General features: G+C 36.7%; 3 protein-coding genes across 3 annotated transcripts; all 3 read right to left on the bottom strand.

Annotated features, from left to right (window-relative positions):
• Window positions 1–354: 354 nt before the first annotated feature.
• LOC145908937 (retinol dehydrogenase 12-like) lies at window positions 355–3,371 on the bottom strand. The gene is made up of 7 exons (XM_082996257.1): window positions 3,242–3,371; window positions 2,647–2,783; window positions 2,160–2,265; window positions 1,922–2,084; window positions 1,279–1,439; window positions 1,039–1,129; window positions 355–553 (listed from the first exon to the last, which is right to left on the bottom strand). Exons 1-7 carry the CDS (start codon window positions 3,369–3,371, stop codon window positions 355–357), a joined length of 987 nt encoding a protein of 328 aa, XP_082852383.1.
• A 614-nt stretch (window positions 3,372–3,985) lies between these two features.
• LOC145908208 (uncharacterized) lies at window positions 3,986–11,089 on the bottom strand. Its single transcript, XM_082995432.1, has 12 exons — window positions 10,959–11,089; window positions 10,591–10,746; window positions 10,234–10,353; window positions 10,018–10,167; window positions 9,611–9,733; window positions 9,211–9,327; window positions 8,791–8,910; window positions 8,391–8,510; window positions 7,294–7,413; window positions 6,890–7,018; window positions 5,001–5,118; window positions 3,986–4,576 (listed from the first exon to the last, which is right to left on the bottom strand). Exons 1-12 carry the CDS (start codon window positions 11,023–11,025, stop codon window positions 4,306–4,308), a joined length of 1,611 nt encoding a protein of 536 aa, XP_082851558.1. The 5' UTR covers window positions 11,026–11,089; the 3' UTR covers window positions 3,986–4,305.
• A 7,244-nt stretch (window positions 11,090–18,333) lies between these two features.
• Window positions 18,334–19,784, bottom strand: LOC145908934 (retinol dehydrogenase 11-like). Its single transcript, XM_082996254.1, has 4 exons — window positions 19,655–19,784; window positions 19,059–19,195; window positions 18,576–18,681; window positions 18,334–18,500 (listed from the first exon to the last, which is right to left on the bottom strand). The coding sequence occupies exons 1-4, from the start codon at window positions 19,782–19,784 to the stop codon at window positions 18,334–18,336; spliced, it is 540 nt and encodes a 179-aa protein (XP_082852380.1).
• Between the last annotated feature and the right edge of the window lie 118 nt (window positions 19,785–19,902).

Genomic DNA, 19,902 nt, shown 5'->3' with positions numbered 1-19,902 from the left:
TGCAATTCAATTGCATTCTTGCTGTATATGAAGAGAAGATTTAGTTGAAGATGGCACAAAATTATATTAAATTAAAGTGCGCAATAAACAACACCTTTTCGTCGATTTTAATTGAAATGAATACATATCAGTAAAATGCAATGATGTGGCCTTGAGTATTATATATATTTGGGACGAGAGTTTGCTTACCAGGTACCAGTAGTACAAAGTACAATACAAAAAGAAGAATACACCTATGTATTACAAAACATGAAAGTGATTTGTAATACACTTTTGTTGTAAGGATTGACGTTATTATAATTTTCAAAAACACCACACAAATCACGATACATTTTTAGCGAAAGACACTCGCTGTCACCAGTTTTCGTTTTTATTTAAAAAGTCCTTGGTGACCGCCACACTTTTCACCCACAATTTCGTGCTTGCGGCTTCGTCCTTGGCAACTTTCCACAAATCAACTCTTTTACATGCGTTGAAGTAATCACCGCTGTACTCCGTTACATGTTGGTCCAATGAGCAGTGCATCACTGTTTGTGTTCCGTAAAATGATTCCCTGTTTACAGGAAATCAAATCATGTGCATTTTTTGAGCAAAAAAACAACTACAGGATAAACGATTAACAAAAGAATAAAGTGGCATGGTCACCAATAAGACGATAATAACCAAGTCAAGTGCCCACATTAAGTCAAATAGTTGCCAGTATTTATGTGGTCGGCCACACCACGTGGTATATATGTACGTTGCCAATAGTTGTAGGACTAAAGCAACAAATCAAGCTACCCCTATACTCTAAGCACATAAGCTAGCACAGGACTACATGAAATTTGCATGCTTACGGCATTTCTAAATTTGATTCTATACTCAAGACGGGTAATATGCCAACACATTAGTTGAAAATGCTTTACGTATCAACTGGTGGTTATTTGCAACTTTTGCAGGACAAGGGTTTGAATCCCGGTGTTGTCACAAACTTGTTGAGTATATAAGCACACAAACATAGTAAAACACATCGTATGTTTTACACGTCTGTAGCGTTACCTCAGAGTCAACATTGAAGTGATGTTGTAGAGAACATTCCACGGAAATCGCGAAAATACCGAATCGCTTCCGATCTCAGACTTTATTAGACCTACCAAAAATATCGCATCGTAAGTTACTATCTGTTATGCTGCAAACTGAAATACGTAACACATGCACAGTATTTTGGTCTATACATGTTGTCAACCAACCGACATTGGCATATTGCTAGATGTCGCAGTGATAACATATAACACCCACCTGGATGCAACGAAAACACGTTGATGTCGAAACCTTTAAGACGTTTGCTAAGTTCCTTTGTGAAATATATGTTCGCCAACTTGCTTTGACAGTAAATCTTAAGGTCGAAAAATGCACTTTTGTCGTCTTGGCAGATTGCGTTGAAGTCCAAGTTGTACCACCTTTACAAACCCCAACCAACGTTCATTATAACAACATAACGATCAATCCTGTATCGGGAGATACTCTAACCACCTCGCAGATGGGGATTTCCCTGTTTCATGCGTGGCTAATTTAAAGTTTTCACGAAGACAAAGCAATATTATAACTCTAATAACGTTGATATGTACTATTAGTACTGAGAGCATATTGGTTTTGGGGGATTTGCCTAAAAACCGTGAATTTCGACACTTTAGGACATGTGTAGCATTGCCGAAGCACGTGGTGAACAAAACAAACGTTTAGTTTAAGCAAGATGCTTCGCTTGTTTTCGAAACTATTTTAGCTATTTTAGTTCGGAAAACAATGATAATTCTAACAAACATATCTGAAACGCTGTTCTAATCAGGCCAAGCATGAACTGGGAAATTCCCATCGCCCGTCCGTGAGGTGGTTTAAGCATCTACCTCACACATCAGGTACAAAGAGAATAATTAGGGCTCACCAATACACCATAGACGCAATGTTAATGACTCGCACTGGTGACGTTTCTGATTGCTTCCTTAGTTTTGCCATCAGCAAGTTGGTCAATAAAAATGGGCCGAAATGGTTTATCGCAAAAACTCGGTGGTATCCGTATTGTGTAAGTCCATGTATACCCAGCACCCCTGTCATTACATATAGGTTAATGCCATGGGCTTGGATTATAATAGGTAGGTGTTGCATGCAAGCCATAGTAATACCGGCGTTGTTGATGAGAAAATGTAGAGTCGTCTCATTTTGGTTGAATTTCTCAACAAACGAAGATATTGATGCAAAATCTTCTAAATCCAAATGCATGACACTGACCTGAACACACAAAGTTAAAAAAATATTGTTTTCTTCTTTGCGAAAAGATTGCGAACCATTTCGTGCAAAGCAAATCCCTTTCTTATTCTTGTGGACAATAACCATTGCAATTGATATCAGTTGAGTCTAAAATCATATCAATCTCTATTTTTTTGTAGTTAAATATCAAAGAATAATTATAACCTAATTTTTGGTAAAGAATGCTGACTGATTTAACCTTGCGGAAATAAACGTTTTCATGCAGCTTGTGATAGATTATATAAAAGAGTTCTAATTAATTGATTGTCACAGCGACTGTATCAGAAATGATTCCCAAAACCATCAATCAATCAAGATAAAAATATTTATAACCTGCTTTAAAGACGCAGACTACATATTTACGTTTCTGTTTCCCGACAATTTAACTATTTCCCGTTTTGCTGTTTCTGATTTTTGAACGTTTCTTGAAGCGATGACCACCCTCGCTCCACGTTTGGCGAATTCGATGGCAGTTGCTTTTCCTATTCCAACATTTCCTCCTAAAGGCATAATTTCATTGAAAAACAGCGCTGTATCTGCGACTAAACGATAAATCAAAGTATTTTGCACAAAACGCAACCACGCTGATGAATAACACACAAAACAAATAGAATGGCATGGGCACCGATAAAACCATAAAGGTTATCGCCTATTTGTCACAAAGGGTTGCGAATGTGCTTGTGAAGGTTGATGACGTAATCCACAACAACACCTAAAAACCACGTCTTTAAACTTCGTCTGCGAATCCTTGGGATTTTGATTATATTTAATGGCCACTGTATTAAGCCTCTAGGCCATTTGTATTTCTTGCTACCTCTGCATGCCACAAGCAGTAATCTACGTCTAGTTTGGTAAAACAGAAGTTATAACACTGATTTGGGTAACGCTGATTTAATTTTTTTATCCTATGCATGTATGCATGCCAATTTCCATGCTTTTTGCCTGATATTCGACCCACCTGTAATGAGAACGGTTTTCCCATCAAGTCTTTTGACGCTTTTGAACACAACACCCCGTTTTACCCGTCTCCTCCAAAAGTAAAAACAGACAACAAACCAAAAAACGGTCAAGCAACGTTTTGTCAACATTTGTCGTCGCACTAAAACATGCTTTGCACAATCTCATCTCTGTTCCAAAATGTCCTCGTCGCATTTCAAGGAAATACGAGCAAAAAAATAACAAAAAACGTTATTTCCGGCTTGTGGCAATTTTGCAGTCAGCATCGTGCTGATTAAATAGTCACGAATGCCACAAAGCTTTTGTATGCACAGAATTGCGGGCAGAACACAACTTTACGTGCAGAACACAACTTTCAAACCAATATATATGGAAAATATTTTCTGTGGACTTGTTTTGTACCCGGATCTCGGAAATCTTTGATTCTCTATGGTCCAGGGTCCTCAACCACTAGTCTAGTAATTTCGTAACAGCAATCTTGAAGTTTCTATACTGCTTTGTAGAAATATTTGTATGAAACGTATATATCTCCCACTGACAAACTTTGATTGGTCTCAGGATCGTGGCACTAAAAGTTTTGCGAAAAGTGATTGCTATAGGACTGACCTAAATTATTACACAATCATTCAAGATACTGGGTTACAGAATATGTATATTTCGCCTGTACAGCATCAGTATTCGAAAAACAAACACAAAAAGAGTAAACATTAGGATTGAGATGAAACGCGCTTAAAATGCTTTGGATACCAATCTCTCATATTTAAGAGAAACGAGAGTCGTTGTATCCTGTGACCAAATACCCTTATGTTTAGAATGCAACGGGACGCCTTACCCATACCAACCACACGGCCTTTGATGACGCCGTAGCCAAAAATGGCATTAATTCTTTGCTGCAATCCCAATTAACCTCATGACTGCTTCCGTCATATTGCAATTGATTCAAGTCTTTTATCAATTGCGACGAGATAATGATGTTTTTTATAGAAACGATTAGTTTGCGCGCCTACCACACTGTGCAGTATCACTTAATAGTGGCATTTTGCCAGGATTGCAAATTATTGCGAATCACTGAACTCGCTCACACAAAGCCAATTGCTTATGAAGGCAATCTGTATCATCCATTTGGTAATGAAATAATAACTCAAAAAGTTGGCCGCAGTTGGCGTTGGGACCATAACCATTATTTGGTTCTCCGGGATAAAAATTAGTGTTATTGCTGGTTGTGGGTACGCCGTCAACGTAAACCCATGTTCCCTCCATGGCAATATCGTTTAATCCAATCCAGACCCCATTGGGTAGAACTGCTCGACTTCGGATCAAGTTGTTTATGATCGATCTAACATCAGAAAACAAGTTTTTGTCATCAAAATTCAGACTAAAAATATAGTAATTTGGTTAAATAGGTTATTTTACTGTACTTCTGTTACTGCCAGCCGTATCACAATTTAAATTAGACTGATCTTCTGGCATAAAATTAACGTACTGTATTCTCGACGTTTCGTCTGCCACACAGCAAGACTTTATCAAGGTTTGGTATCGTATTTCAAACGTAAACCACACAGCAACATTCACAGGCACCAACAGAAATAGGGACACATTATCTGGTTATTTTACAATCCTAAGAAATGTTTTGACGTGTAATTTTCCAGCTCTCAATTTCGGGCAACACGGTTTTTTTGGTGAGAAATATCGCATATTTCGCCATTTAGCTGCGGTTTAAACTTTTATGAATAGGAAATTTTACTTAAAATTATTCTTACTCGCGAATAGTTGCGTTTCTCATTCCCCACGCAGCCAAGTCTCCTCCGATCGACTGACAATACGACCTTGAATCTTGCCAAGTCATGCTCAAATTGGTGATAAGGTGATTAATCAGAACTGAAGAAAAATATAATACCTTGTAATTGTTTAATGAATGAAAATTTATTTATATTTTAATAATCTCCCCTTTTGGCACAATTAACGTAACATTTATTGACCGACGTTTCACTTGTGATTCAGTGAGTCATTCTTCCTACAAATATACCAAGCAACGTCATTCGACAACGTCGTTTGCCGCAAGAACAGAAAAAATATATAAGTTGCAGCAACAGCAACATAATATACATAATTTTTCAGTGTGTAAAATGTTTAAATAAGTAAGAATTGCCTTTTTCACAAGTTGACCCTGTATACCAAACTGTACATGAACAGTTGAAAGAGGATGTCGTATCAATGCATGTTCCTCCGTTTAGGCACAAGCCAGGGATTGCAGCACAGAAATTTGCATCTACAAATACAAGCTTGAGATAAAGGCGTCCAATCAATTTTCAATAAAAAAATACGGTGTTTGAATAATATGGCAAATACTCCTTGGTAAAACAAGTAGTAAAATAACGACATTTTTAGTCATTGTTTAATTATGGCCTTTGCACTTTAAAAGGCGCTCATGTATGTGAATATCTTTGAGTTTACATGGTTTGTGCAAAAAAGAAGCTGAATAACTATAGCGTAAGCTCTAACAAAAAATTAAAATATATTTTGAAAGTTAACAAAACAGACTCCACATTACTGCAAACTACTCCATTCCCGGTGTAATTGGCGTTGCAAGAACATTGGAAACTCCCCACAGTGTTGGTACAAGTTGCATGTTGGTGACAGTTGTGTGTGGATGCCGTGCACTCGTTTATGTCTAAACCAAAGTATCCTTGATAAAGCGCACGAGGTATAACTTGGATATCAAAGAAAACACTATTTTGTCGAACAGTCTAACACACGGACTTTATCGGATGTGACCAAATCGCAGGTCAATAAACGTTACGTTAGTTGTGCCAAAAGGACAGATAATAAAAATATAATAAGCAACAGCAACATCATACAATTTTTCAGTGTGTAAAAGGTTTGAATAAGTAAGAATTACCTTTTTCACAAGTTGATCCTGTATACCCAACTGTACATGAACAGTTGAAAGAGGATGTCGTATCAATGCATGTTCCTCCGTTTAGACACAAGCCAGGGATTGCAGCACAGAAATTTGCAGCTAGAAACACAAGCTTGAGATGAAGGCGTCGAATCAGTTTTCCGAAAAAAACGGCGGTTGAATAACATGGTTAATATAACCTAGTAAACCAAGTATAAGTAAAATTACGACGTAAATTTTAGTCATTGTTTTATCATTTTTTAAGGGTGCTCATGTGAGTCAATCACTTTGAGTTTACTTTGTTTGTGCAAAAAAGAATCTAAATAACTATAGCGTAAGCTCTAACAAGAAATCGAAATATATTTTCGTAGTCAACAAAACAGACTCCACATTACTGCAAACTACTCCATTCCCGGTGTAATTGGCGTTGCAAGAACATTGAAAACTTCCCACAGTGTTGGTACAAGTTGCATGTTGGTGACAGTTGTGTGTGGATGCCGTGCACTCGTTTATATCTAAATCAAAGTATACTTGATAGAGCGCACGAGGTGAGGTGTAACTTGGACATCAAAGTAAACACTATTTTGTCGAAAAAGCACAACTCACGGACTTTATCCGCTCGTGACCAAATCGTAGGACAATAAAATTTACGTTAATTGTGCCAAAAGGACAGATTATTAAAATATAATAAGCAAGAGCAACATCATACATTTTTTCAGTGTGTAAAAGGTTTGAATAAGTAAGAATTACCTTTTTCACAAGTTGACCCTGTATACCAAACTGTACATGAACAGTTGAAAGAGGATGTCGTATGACTCGTATCAATGCAAGTCCCTCCGTTTAGGCACAAGCCAGGGATTGCAGCACAGAAATTTGGAGCTACAAATACAAGTTTGAGATAAAGGCGTCCAATCAATTTTCCGAAAAAAATACGGCGTTTGAATAACATGGTTAATACATCCTAGTAAACCAAGTATAAGTAAAATTACGACGTAAATTTTAGTGATTGCTTAATCATTTTTTGAGGGTGCTCATGTAAGTCAATCACTTTGAGTTTACTTTGTTTGTGCAAAAAGAAGCTAGATAACTATAGCGTACGCTCTAACAAGAAATCGAAACATATTTTGAAAGTTAACAAACAGACTCCACATTACTGCAAACTACTCCATTCCCGGTGTAATTGGCGTTGCAAGAACATTGAAAACTTCCCACAGTGTTGGTACAAGTTGCATGTTGGTGACAGTTGTGTGTGGATGCCGTGCATTCGTTTATGTCTAAATCAAAGTATCCTTGATAGAGCGCACGAGGTATAACTTGGACATTAAAGTAAACACCATATTGTCGAAAGGCCAAACACGAGGGACTTTATCCGCTCGTGACCAAATCGTCGGACAATAAAATTTACTTAATTGTGCCAAAAGGGCAGATTATTCAAATATAATGAACAACATCATACAACTTTTCAGTGTGTAAAATGTTTGATTGAGTAAGAGTTACCTTTTTCACAAGTTAACCCTGTATACCCAACTGTACATGAACAGTTGAAAGAGGATGTCGTATCAATACATGTTCCTCCATTTAGACACAAGCCAGGGATTGCAGCACAGAAATTTGCAGCTACAAATACAAGCTTGAGATAAAGGCGTCCAATCAATTTTCCATAAAAAAACGGCGGTTGAATAACATGGTTAATACACCTTAGTAAAACAAGTATAAGTAAAATAACGATGTGTTTTTTAGTCATTATTTAATCGTGCCCAAATCACTTTTTAACTATGCTCATGTATGTAATTCTCTTTGAGTTTACATGGTTTGTGCAAAAAAGAAGCTGAATAACTATAGCGTACGCTCTAACAAGAAATCAAAATATATTTTCAAAGTTAACAAAACAAATTCCACATTACTGCAAACTACTCCATTCCCGGTGTAATTGGCGTTGCAAGAACATTGAAAACTTCCCACAGTGTTGGTACAAGTTGCGTGTGTGTGACAGTTGTGTGTGGATGCTGTGCACTCGTTTATGTCTAAACCAAAGTATCCTTGATAAAGCGCACGAGGTATAACTTGGACATCAAAGTAAACACCATATTGTCGAAAAGCCAAACACACGGACTTTATCCGTTGTGACCAAATCGTCGGACAATAAAATTTACGTTAATTGTGCCAAAATGACAGATGATAAAAAATTGTAAGCAACAGCAACATAATAAATTTTTTCAGTGCGTAAAATGTTTAAATAAGTAAGAATTACCTTTTTCACAAGTTGACCCTGTATACCCAACTGTACATGAACAGTTGAAAGAGGATGTCGTATCAATGCATGTTCCTCCGTTTAAGCACAAGCCAGGGATTGCAGCACAGAAATTTGCAGCTACAAATACAAGCTTGAGATAAAGGCGTCCAATCAATTCACCACAAAAAAACGGCGTTTCAATAACATGGTAAATACTCCTTGGTAAAACAAGTAGGAAAATAACGACATATTTAGTTATTGTTTAATCATGGCCTATGGACTTTAAAAGGCGCTCATGTAAGTCAATCACTTTCAGTTTACATGGTTTGTGCAAAAAAGAAGCTAAATAATTATAGCGAAAGCTCTAACAAGAAATCAAAATATATTTTCAAAGTTAACAAAACAAACTCCACATTACTGCAAACTACTCCATTCCCGGTGTAATTGGCGTTGCAAGAACATTGAAAACTTCCCACAGTGTTGGTACAAGTTGCGTGTTGGTGACAGTTGTGTGTGGATGCCGTGCATTCGTTTATGTCTAAACCAAAGTATCCTTGATAGAGCGCACGAGGTATAACTTGGACATCAAAAGGAAACACTATATTGTCGAAAAGTCTTGATCGGCTTACATAAAATCATTAAGTCTTCTACGGACTTGTAAACTGTGTTACATGAGACAAACAATGCATTTGACGACGTTTGTCAGGGTATCGTGTTTGATGCTTTCCGGTTGCTTTAATTAATTTCCTAGGGAGGCAGGGTATAATACCAGCCATATTAGAAATACCATTAGTTAGGCTGATTTTTTACATTTTGCATAACATATTACACCACTCGCCTGTTTCACAGTATTTTCCAGTTGTTCCGTGTTTGCAGGCACAAAACAGCTCGTTAATCCCAGACAAGCAACTTCCTCCGTTTTGGCAGTTCCCTGAACAAACTCCAGTCTGCTGGGCTTTTGTTCAAAACAAGTATTTCATGAGTTATTAATCTAAATTTGAGCTGCCAAGACCATTACCTTTGTTACTGATTATCACAAAAGTCATTGATTTTAAGCATGCAACCAATGTTAAACACGCATCAAAAACAATACAGGCAAACACAGAAAGTCATATTGTCACGAACATCGTTCCAAACACATGTTTGGTCGTGCTAACAGTTATTGATTTGTATTGACAAAAACTGCACAAATTTTTAGAAAACGGAAATAAATAATTAAAATTATCAACAAACCCTACTTGTGAATGAAAATGCTGGTGTTTGGGAAGAAACGCACGATAAACTCTTAACACCGTTCTGTGTCGATCCAACGAATGAACTTCGGCTATTTCTTGAGTAAAACGTCAAGTAGCCCCCAGTTTCTAGAAAAGGCAAACAAAACAGACGTTTACTGCATGATAATATGTGAAGCTCATTAGTTTGGTTATTGAAAGACCGTTGCTTGCCGAACAAATCGTCTGAAAACGTAAGACTCTTGGGTGAAAGTTTTGGATGACAAAATCGATGGTCGACAGCAGCCAAACACACAACTACATTGCGTATATGTAAAACGATTTAGTTGTTTTTTACATTTAGGCCGATAAGTTCAGTTTTTGCAAGTGTCAACAAGCACGATACTTTGTAAAAAGAGCTGTTTTGTGCTTACTTGTCAAAACCCCAGCGTGGATAGCAGCAGCACAGACCGATGAATTGCTGCTGTACAAATTGGTCCCACAAACATAGTTTGCTGAGCAACCAGCTGGACAATAAACTTCCGTGACAGAGTGATCGGGGTTACCTACTGTGTCGCATTTCACTAAACCATTACCAAATAGTAAATTTTATAAATCTTTGTATTGTCATTGTCTTTCTAAGAACTTACTGTGAAACGAATACGTTGCATTAGCAGAGCGACATGTCTTGGTTTTGATTCCATTTCTGGTACTTCCAACGTATTTTGACAGTGGGGTGCTTTTAAACACTTCGAAAAAGCCTCCATCGTCTACACCGGAAACATGACCGTTTTAAAATCTCCAGCTACCGGTATACGTGGCAATTGATTATATTGTAGATCGCATTGTGTGCGTTAATGACGCTAAATCTAAAAAATTCTCGATAAATCTAAAAAATTGTCTGAAAATGTGCATAAACATTACATATCGTACGATAAACAACATATTTGAGAATAAAACTTGCTGTATTTCGGTCTAGGCTTTTAGACTACGTGTAACAAGCTTACTGTCCATTAGTCCAGCATGCATTGCAGCGAGGCACAAGGGTCCCTTGGCGTAATCATCACTTCCACACAAATCCGAGTTTTGCTTCAAACAGTTCGAAGGACAAATAACTTTTGTGATGGAATGATTTAAGTCTGACAGCCTTGTGTTGCAAGAAGCTGCGAGAAATGATGTAAAGTTGTTTTGTGCTGTTGGTACCGTTCGACTCTGAGCGATTTACTTTTATTTCAATTCCAAACGGTTAAAAATCTTCAACGAAATCCAGTTCAACAAAAATAAACAAGTTTTATTGTCTAAAATACTACAAAGTTTTGTGTTAAAAATAGTGATTTCAAATCTTCTCATTTAAAATAGCTTTACAAAGCTTCACCTGTTAAAGAAGCAGAGTCTTTAAGACATGCAATAAACGGTAACAGAACAAGAAAAATGTTTATCATCTTGCACTGTATGTTTCGTTTGATCAAGTTTTAATCCTTGCAAGCCTTACACCTCCCAAATTCTGCGGATAAAAAGTTAAGAATTTAATCTATTTTATACCGTAGCACATAACGTTGCGACTCTATAAACTATAATTACTTCATTAAGGTTTTATTTGGACTTTAAGATCATTAATTGTAAGCTTCGGGTATTTTCACAATAACGTAACCAACGGTGATATAAAGTCACTTATTAGTCACAGGACCTGTCATTGGTATAGTGAGGACCTGGTACCTACAGAGATTCAATCAATTTAATGGCATAGATGTGCTGACAGCGGATCATACAGAAATTGTTTTGCTATTTCGGAACAATTTTGAGCAGCACTTATGACAAAGTGACGTATTAATGCACATCCGCTGCTCTCAACATGGAATATCTATTTTGGCTTTCGCACTTCAATGATCCCCGAATGGTCTCTCCGTATACGATGTATTAGACCGCACACTGTTAAAAATTTTTGCAGTAAATACTACTGTCAGTAAAAAGACGAACCCGTCCCGTAAATTTTACGGCAAAATGTATGTATATGTTACAATGTTTTTTGGGGTAATTTACCAAATCATACTATCAAAACTTGCCTACATTTTACTATCTATACCTCCGTAAAATTTCAAGTTATAGTACCAACTTTACTGTGGATTCATAAGTATATTTTGGTGTTTCAACATCACAACCACCAATGCCACAGCGAACGAAATACATACCAACCACCCGTGCCACAGCGAAAGAAATACATACCAACCACCGGTGCCACAGCGAACGAAATACATACCAACAACCCGTGCCACAGCGAAAGAAATACATACCAACCACCGGTGCCACAGCGAACGAAATACATACCAACAACCCGTGCCACCAGCGAACGAAATACATACCAACAACCCGTGCCACAGCGAACGAAATACATACCAACAACCCGTGCCACAGCGAACGAAGTACATACAAACAACCCGTGCCACAGCGAACGAAATACATACCAACAACCCGTGCCACAGCGAACGAAATACATACCAACAACCCGTGCCACAGCGAACGAAATACATACCAACAACCCGTGCCACCAGCGAACGAAATACATACCAACAACCCGTGCCACAGCGAACGAAATACATACCAACAACCCGTGCCACAGCGAACGAAACACATTTCAACAACGGGTGCCACAGCGAACGAAATAATCACACAATTTTACAGATAATTATGCTTCAGTGTCATTTCCCAGAAGCTTTGCAAGCTTTAAAATCTTGGAATTAACTCCTGAAAACCTCCTTTTTTTGGTGGATTTTGCACCAGGTGCATTAATCTTGAAGATAAATCTACATGATCAACAAAATTTGTCACAAACTTCAGACTAAATGATTTTAAGTATCATACCTTTGTAAGAACTCCATAGTGAGTTCACCATACTTGGGATAACTTATATTAAACACATAGTATGTTGCAAAAAGGCAGACCAAGGCCACAAAAAAGTTTTCTGTCGAGCATACAATATTTTTTTCGGCTGCAACACATATCTTTTTGCTGGAGGACGGAGAGCTACCTGTAAAATCAAATCTCATAACAAAAGAAAGTAAACTTGGAATTGGCTTACATACCAAATATGATCAAAAATGGTGTGGGTGGAATTTCTCCCAAAATGTCGTCCATCATAAATTCATCCTAGATACAAAATTGCATTATATACATGTAAGCAATAAAGTAAGTTTGTACTTCACATGTTACATAAAACTAAATTTGTCCAGGTACAATTCAATTTGAACTTGACATGGTCAATTATTTTATCTGAACCATAAACAAGTTTCAAATGTTTTAATTATAAATACCATGAAGCATTTAATTAATGCATGTTGTTCCTCGTTGAAATAGGCTGTCAGCAATGCCAAAACTTCTATTGTTTTAGGATTTTTTTCCTCTAATTGAACACATTGATCTTTAATGTGTTTATACACTGCTTTTATTGGAAGTTTTGAAGAAAACTTCAGTGCCCTACAAAAGATGCACTGAATAGACTGGTTAAAGGATAAAAAAGTCTGCTGGAAATTACTTGTATATTTGCTGACTTCGTTTCCTCACATCTGTCGGAAGTCGTTTAAAGGTGTCATGAGTCTGCATTAGCTGATCATAATGTTGCAAAAGATATTGGGGTTTGCTTAAAAATGGCCAATCCTCCATAACTGTTTTAATTGTGTTACCATCGTTTATACTCTTCCTTTGTTGACCAAAAGTACTTTTCATTAACCTGCCAACTTGTTCAATATCTTTGTCAACTTTTTTAAATTCATTTAAAAGCCATGTTTTGGCAGTTGTATCGGATACATCTACATCGGGCTTCCAATTTACCACTCCATATGGCTGCAAACGCTTCCCACTTTGTGGTACTGTCCTGTTTCCAGTACATTGAAGCTTTTTAAACTTTCTACTTTCATTTTCAAACCTATAGTAGAGCTGATTCGTTAGGGTGTTGTGGCCACTCCCAATAGGGATGCCATCAATCAGATCCCTAAAAGAATCTGGATATTTCTCAACTATCGCAATCGCGATTCTTTCGAGGTTTCTCCTGCCTGGAGTCTTGGTTATCTGAATAAAAAACCTTTCATTTTGCTTCAATTATACAGTAACAACTTATAATTAAACTAATATAAATCCAAACTCGACACTACAACAAAAGCTAAACTGAGTTAAAACTGTTGGTAGTTTTTTGCACATATCTACTATTATAACTAAATATAACCTTCATAACATCTTCAACTGTTGCATGGACAATCTCTTTGCTTAAATAAATTGGGGGTCTCTTTCCACTTTCCAAAATGTCCATGAGTTTCGGAGAGCATTTATTCCATGGAATTTTGAAACTATACATCCACTGTGATGTGTTTAAATCATCATTTGAACTTTGTGAGGAACAGGGCTCCGTCGAAGAACCAGATATAGAATCTATAACAATAAAATTATTACCAGCAAATCTATATGCACCAACTTCTAACTTACCAACCTGTATCAAATTTAGCAGCTTTCAAAAGTTTGCGGGCCTGGACTAAATTAAAAATTCCAAGTAAATCACTCGTTTCTACATGTTCCAAGTCTTTCAATGTCAACACTCCAAGACTCTCCAAAAGTGAGGAGCAGTTTTGTAAGTGTGTGTCATTACTTGACAATTCGGGTAAAATTCTCAGTAAGTTAGCATTCATTTTGTCACCTATAAAAAGTACGAAATTTTTTTGGATGCTATTGCAAAACAATTTCACTTAAAGTACAGATTGTTTCAGCGCAAACATTTTAGCACCATTAACATTATAAATAAAGAATGGAGCATGTGAAGGCAGTGTGTGTACAGACACACAACATATTTCAGAGAGCTGGGGTGAAATAGTATAAACACCATAGTGAGGATAACAACATGCCAGGTGTTTGCGGACAATGCAATGTAAACTGCCTTCATGAATGAATAAACCAATCAAAAGACCCAATTGCAGGTCAAGGTTGACTTTAGAAATTATTACATACATATTGATTTGGAACAGTGTGCAATTAAATTTCGCCAATTTCACGAATACACACTTTAGTTTAGAGCATCAACTCCAAAATTCTTTACAGCATCAATTATTTCCTGTGGATATGATACATTTCCACACACAATTTCAACCTCAGGACCAAAATAACCACATTCAAGTAAGCATGATTGAAGCAACTGGTGGCTGTGTGATAATGAGTAACAAACATTTTTAAAATTTTTAGAGTGTCGTATTATTCGTTTGAAATATGAATGCTTGCTTTCAAACCTCAAAGTTGAATAATACACCAATGGGCCAAACTGCAATATAGCCCATGAATAATGAAGCATATAATGATGCTTCGGACGAAGTGGTATGTTTGGAAATAGAGTAGTTCTGTTTTCCAAATACTGTGAAACCAAGAAATTTAAATAGCAAACAGAATCTTCATTGTGTGAAGTACTGGAGATAAACTCAACAATGCTTCTCAAACAGAGCAACAGTTTCCAAACATCATCTTCTGTGTTCTGAATTTTATCTAAAATAAATAGTGGAAAAAGCCTCAAAGTACACCAATTTTGTGATGCATTTCCTGAGAGCCTTTTGGATGTTGGGTTTAATTTAGGCGGTTTGGAAAGGGCATCTGAAGGTGTGTACGAAAATTCTTCAATCCTACCATTGACAATTTCCCACGTAAACCACCTGTTTTTTACCAAGTAAGAAATGTACAACATCATATCAAATGCAACCACACCTTCAAATATGTCGTGGGCAGTACAAGGTGGCAATCCAGGGTTACACACATGAAAAAATTGCAACTCATTAAAAATACTTCCTTTCACGGAACCATCATGGAATAAGTGAGAGTTATAGTCAAGCTTTGTCAGCATGTTTTTCTTCATTGTACAGTTTTCCTTAAATTCGGATCTAGTTAAACTACAGTAGCGACAGAAGTTGGAAGATGTGCTAAAATTTGTTGTGAAACCCCCTAACCAATGACTTCCAAGATTATCACCACAAATCATCAAGACACTTCCACGAACAGTAAAACCAACACCAATATCAATGCCTTCATTCTCTAACAATTTTAGATCATCTATCAGTGGACGAAACAAACTGTCTTTGTTACTTTCAGTTGCATCTTTGTCTTTGCACAGTTGGACTAGCTGAAATGAATCAACCTTTGATCTGTTCCAGGGATAGAAATTTGCAAGCGTGTAATAAACTGCTAAAATTTTGTGCTTTTTCTTTGCAGAGCCAAGCGGATTTACAATTTCAAATGCATCTTGATACAGTATGATTTTTATACAGTGTTTTTCTTGTTGAAACAAATGATTAGATTTAAATACCAAGCCATCTGCAAAGTCAGTTATACCAGTTGTGTGATTGATAGGGTTTAAAAACTGATGCTTAACCAGTGAATCTTTAAACATGGATTTAATAGTTTGTAGAATTGGGATGTAGTGAAAAGTGCTGCCTGACTGTCCAAGAATATATTGTATTGGAGACACATAGTTGAATTGTTTTTTAAAGTACTCTTCCCTGCTGTATGATGAATGAAGAACAGTTTCAAAACTATTCACTATTACATCTTTGGTTTTTAAATCACTTAGAATCTTAGATATAATATCCAGCTCTATTCCTTGATTGATAAGTATGGATTCAAGAGAAGTGTGAATTTCAGATGAATGCTGGAATAGAAGTTTACTTAAATGATCAACTATTCCCTGAACAGTGCTTACTGTTACCAAGTACTTGTACTGGAGCAAAAAATAAAAAAGTACACATTCTTTAGTTATGTCAGCATCCACAATTTGTGAACTTTCTGCGTCTGTATGAACAGGTTCGGTAGAAAACGATTCCTGACAATGACTTGTTTCAACAACACGGGTCTTGGAATTTTTTGCACTGTACGCATGACAGCGAAATAGGTGAGAAGAAAATGAATTTACAACACAAAAAATATTTTCACAGCCATCCATAGGGCAAATCACATCATATCCCTGACGAATGTGTTGTTTTGCATGCTTAACTACATCTTCCCCAGTAAGAAGTACTTTTTGGCAAAATTCCAAGCTACATGTAAAGTTTGAAACCATGACCATTCCTTTTTTAACCAGCAAAAATTCTAAGAAACTTAACAGTAGCTGTAATCTGTTACAAAACATTTATTTATAAATTACATTACGAAGTACAATTAGTGCTACTCACCAACAACTTCCAACCATCGGAAAACAAAACCAGAAGACCACGCCAAGTCTTTCCCGCCGAAGCTTACATTGACCCCTCACCTATAATTACGTCATACGGCACATAGAAACATTTGACGGATGAGTCAAAGTGCTAGGATAACTAAAAACGCACCGTGCTAACAGTACTGACTACATTAGCAGTATTGTCTCCATTAAAAAAGAGAAATATCCAATTATTTTCAACAATATCGCCATAAAAGCAAAAAAGTTTGACCAGGTGTAATTATTTTCTTGTTCGGATCGGACAGTTTGAATCTGACCGGAAGTATTTAAAACAGTAAAAAAATGAATCTGTCTGCCAAAACAACAATGAATTGGATGAAATATACTTTAGCAGACTGCTATAAACAATACGAGAATCTCCCGTAAAATATAATATAATTCACTGGTTATATGCTGTAAAATGTTTTACAAATATGTTTCGTAAAATTTTACGGCGTCGAAAGCGGTAAAATTTACGAAAATTTTTAACAGTGCATCCGATTTATCAGATTCAGCCGAACAAATCGTATTTCAATACTAGCTAGACCGAATCCGAATACGGACAACAAATATTGACAGTGATCTCAGTATACAACGTGATTAACTCAAATTTAATCAACGTCGCTTGGAATCGTGCATTGTTGGGATACGAGTTTGGGGATATAAATTAGACAGTCAAATTTTGCTAATTTTAAGTCCGCGAGCTGATAACATTGCTTTATTTGGCACTAAAATAAACAATAATCAAATTCACAAACTTAAGCTGGTTGGAGTTGTTCTGACACTGTGGCGCCAATAAACGTTTCCAGCAACTCATGTATAGTGTAGCGAAACATACGCGGAAAAATGTAATACTTGCAGTGCTTTATGAAGTAAGAAATACGTTGTAATGCTGTTTCGAATCTTACACATATGATTAGGCTATGTTTATTAGGCCTTTCTTGGCTGTATCCCACTTGCACGGCTATAGACTACAGCAGACTTGAAATGTATGTCTTTCAATAAACCGCGAAAGATTTAAAAGTTGTCGAACAGCGATGTGGAGTAACTTTTCTGGTCAACGCATGGGCATCGCAGAATACAACAAATTTTGGGAAATGTCGTAGAACTGCTTATAGTTAAATGCTGGTATAGATTACCCGACGATTGAAAGTGTAATGGACTGAAATATGATTCGATTTGATTTTGTGATAATAACTAAAACTGCAGACCTTATACTGCTCAAATTAATCGTCTCTACCAGAAGTTCACAAATAGTTATTGTCGGATTTTGCAATATGGAACGTGATTCTATTCAAACAAGTTCTGAATTTTCCTCCTGGCCATTGTATTACAGCAATGGAATATTTCATCGTTAAGGAGGAAATTGTTGCAGCTCAATGGCCTATTTTAGTCCGGAAAGAATGATATTTCCAACAAACATGTCTGAAACGCTAGTTTAATTATGCGACGCATGAACCGGGGAAATCTCCATCCAATCGTCCGTGAGATGGTTTCAGTATCTACCTCATACATCTGGTACAAAGAGAATAATTAGGGCTCACCAATACACCATAGACGCAATGTTAATGACTCGCACTGGTGACGTTTCTGATTGCTTCCTTAGTTTTGCCATCAGTAAGTTGGTCAATAAAAATGGGCCGAAATGGTTTATCGCAAAAACTCGGTGGTATCCGTATTGTGTAAGTCCATGTATACCCAGTACCCCTGTCATTACATATAGGTTAATGCCATGGGCTTGGATTATAATAGGTAGGTGTTGCATGCAAGCCATAGTAATACCGGCGTTGTTGATGAGAAAATGTAGAGTCGTCTCATTTTGGTTGAATTTCTCAACAAACGAAGATATTGATGCAAAATCTTCTAAATCCAAATGCATGACACTGACCTGAACACACAAAGTTAAATACATTTTTCTTCTTTGCGAAAAAAATATGAATATTTTCGTGCAAAGCAAATCCCTTTCATATTCTTGTGGACAATAACCATTGCAATTGATATCAGTTGAGTCTAAAATCATATCAATCTCTATTTTTTTGTAGTTAAATATCAAAGAATAATTATAACCTAATTTTTGGTAAAGAATGCTGACTGATTTAACCTTGCGGAAATAAACGTTTTCATGCAGCTTGTGATAGATTATATAAAAGAGTTCTAATTAATTGATTGTCACAGCGACTGTATCAGAAATGATTCCCAAAACCATCAATCAATCAAGATAAAAATATTTATAACCTGCTTTAAAGACGCAGACTACATATTTACGTTTCTGTTTCCCGACAATTTAACTATTTCCCGTTTTGCTGTTTCTGATTTTTGAACGTTTCTTGAAGCGATGACCACCCTCGCTCCACGTTTGGCGAATTCGATGGCAGTTGCTTTTCCTATTCCAACATTTCCTCCTAAAGGCAAAAATTTTAATTGAAAAACAGCGCTGTATCTGCGACTAAACGATAAATCAAAGTATTTTGCACAAAACGCAACCACGCTGATGAATAACACACAAAACAAATAGAATGGCATGGGCACCGATAAAACCATAAAGGTTATCGCCTATTTGTCACAAAGGGTTGCGAATGTGCTTGTGAAGGTTGATGACGTAATCCACAACAACACCTAAAAACCACGTCTTTAAACTTCGTCTGCGAATCCTTGGGATTTTGATTATATTTAATGGCCACTGTATTAAGCCTCTAAGCCATTTGTATTTCTTGCTACCTCTGCATGCCACAAGCAGTAATCTACGTCTAGTTTGGTAAAACAGAAGTTATAACACTGATTTGGGTAACGCTGATTTAATTTTTTATCCTATGCATGTATGCATGCCAATTTCCATGCTTTTTGCCTGATATTCGACCCACCTGTAATGAGAACGGTTTTCCCATCAAGTCTTTTGACGCTTTTGAACACAACACCCCGTTTTACCCGTCTCCTCCAAAAGTAAAAACAGACAACAAACCAAAAAACGGTCAAGCAACGTTTTGTCAACATTTGTCGTCGCACTAAAACATGCTTTGCACAATCTCATCTGTGTTCCAAAATGTCCTCGTCGCATTTCAAGGAAATACGAGCAAAAAAATAACAAAAAACGTTATTTCCGGCTTGTGGC

The sequence above is a fragment of the Ascidia mentula genome, chromosome 7 (genome assembly GCF_947561715.1).
Source record: "Ascidia mentula chromosome 7, kaAscMent1.1, whole genome shotgun sequence".
NCBI classification, from domain to species: Eukaryota; Metazoa; Chordata; class Ascidiacea; order Phlebobranchia; family Ascidiidae; genus Ascidia; species Ascidia mentula.
Note: the sequence above shows the minus strand (reverse complement) of the source record. Positions and strands in the feature narration are given on the sequence as shown.